The sequence below is a fragment of the Photinus pyralis genome, unplaced genomic scaffold (genome assembly GCF_008802855.1).
Source record: "Photinus pyralis isolate 1611_PpyrPB1 unplaced genomic scaffold, Ppyr1.3 Ppyr1.4_LG5, whole genome shotgun sequence".
Lineage (NCBI taxonomy): Eukaryota > Metazoa > Arthropoda > Insecta > Coleoptera > Lampyridae > Photinus > Photinus pyralis.
Genome location: NW_022170596.1, coordinates 40,667,371 through 40,668,071, shown reverse-complemented (window position 1 = coordinate 40,668,071; position 701 = coordinate 40,667,371). Strand labels below are relative to the sequence as shown.

The 701-nt window shown below is 35.5% G+C and overlaps 1 protein-coding gene across 1 annotated transcript; it reads left to right on the top strand.

Annotated features, from left to right (window-relative positions):
* Positions 1-151: 151 nt before the first annotated feature.
* LOC116170744 (ras-like GTP-binding protein YPT1) lies at positions 152-692 on the top strand. Its single transcript, XM_031487248.1, has 2 exons — positions 152-372; positions 420-692. Exons 1-2 carry the CDS (start codon positions 193-195, stop codon positions 690-692), a joined length of 453 nt encoding a protein of 150 aa, XP_031343108.1. The 5' UTR covers positions 152-192.
* Positions 693-701: the final 9 nt, after the last annotated feature.

Genomic DNA, 701 nt, shown 5'->3' with positions numbered 1-701 from the left:
TTACATTTTAATATTTAAATTTGGCGCCATTCACGCAAAAAGCTGCTGAGAACATACACGAGATGGCGCGTCATTTTTGACATTACATTACAGTTTCCATTCTAAGTTTGTTGTTCTATGGTCCAATATTTATTTTTATTTTAATAAAAGTTGTGAGTATTTTGTGATGATATTGTGAATTTACAAATAAAAATGGCAACAATTAAAATCCCCGAGCAAAAAGTAATACTTTGCGGAGAATATGGCGTGGGAAAAAGTTCGCTATTTCGAAGATTTACAAATAACACATTCGTTACAGCTACAGATCGACAATCCACCTTAGGGCTAGATCATTTCGATAAAACCTACAACGTCGGTGACAAAAGCTTAAAAGTAAGTCATCTTTACACCGACATCGCAATTATAAACGAGTCTTTTAGCTTCAGTTATGGGATACTGGAGGCATGGAGAGAATTGCGTCTATTACGTCGAGTTACTATAAGTTCGCGGAAGCAGCGATTATAGTGTTCTCCCTAGACAATTCGGCATCTTTTCATAGTTTGTCACAACATTTATTAGATGTGGTGACATATGCAGAAAGTGCCAAAATATTTCTTTGCGGAAATAAGTCCGATTTGGAAGGGGAGAAACCGCAAGTGACTGATGCCGATATTGAAACATTTTGGTACAAAGTCAACTTTTATTGTTCATAGATAAATTTA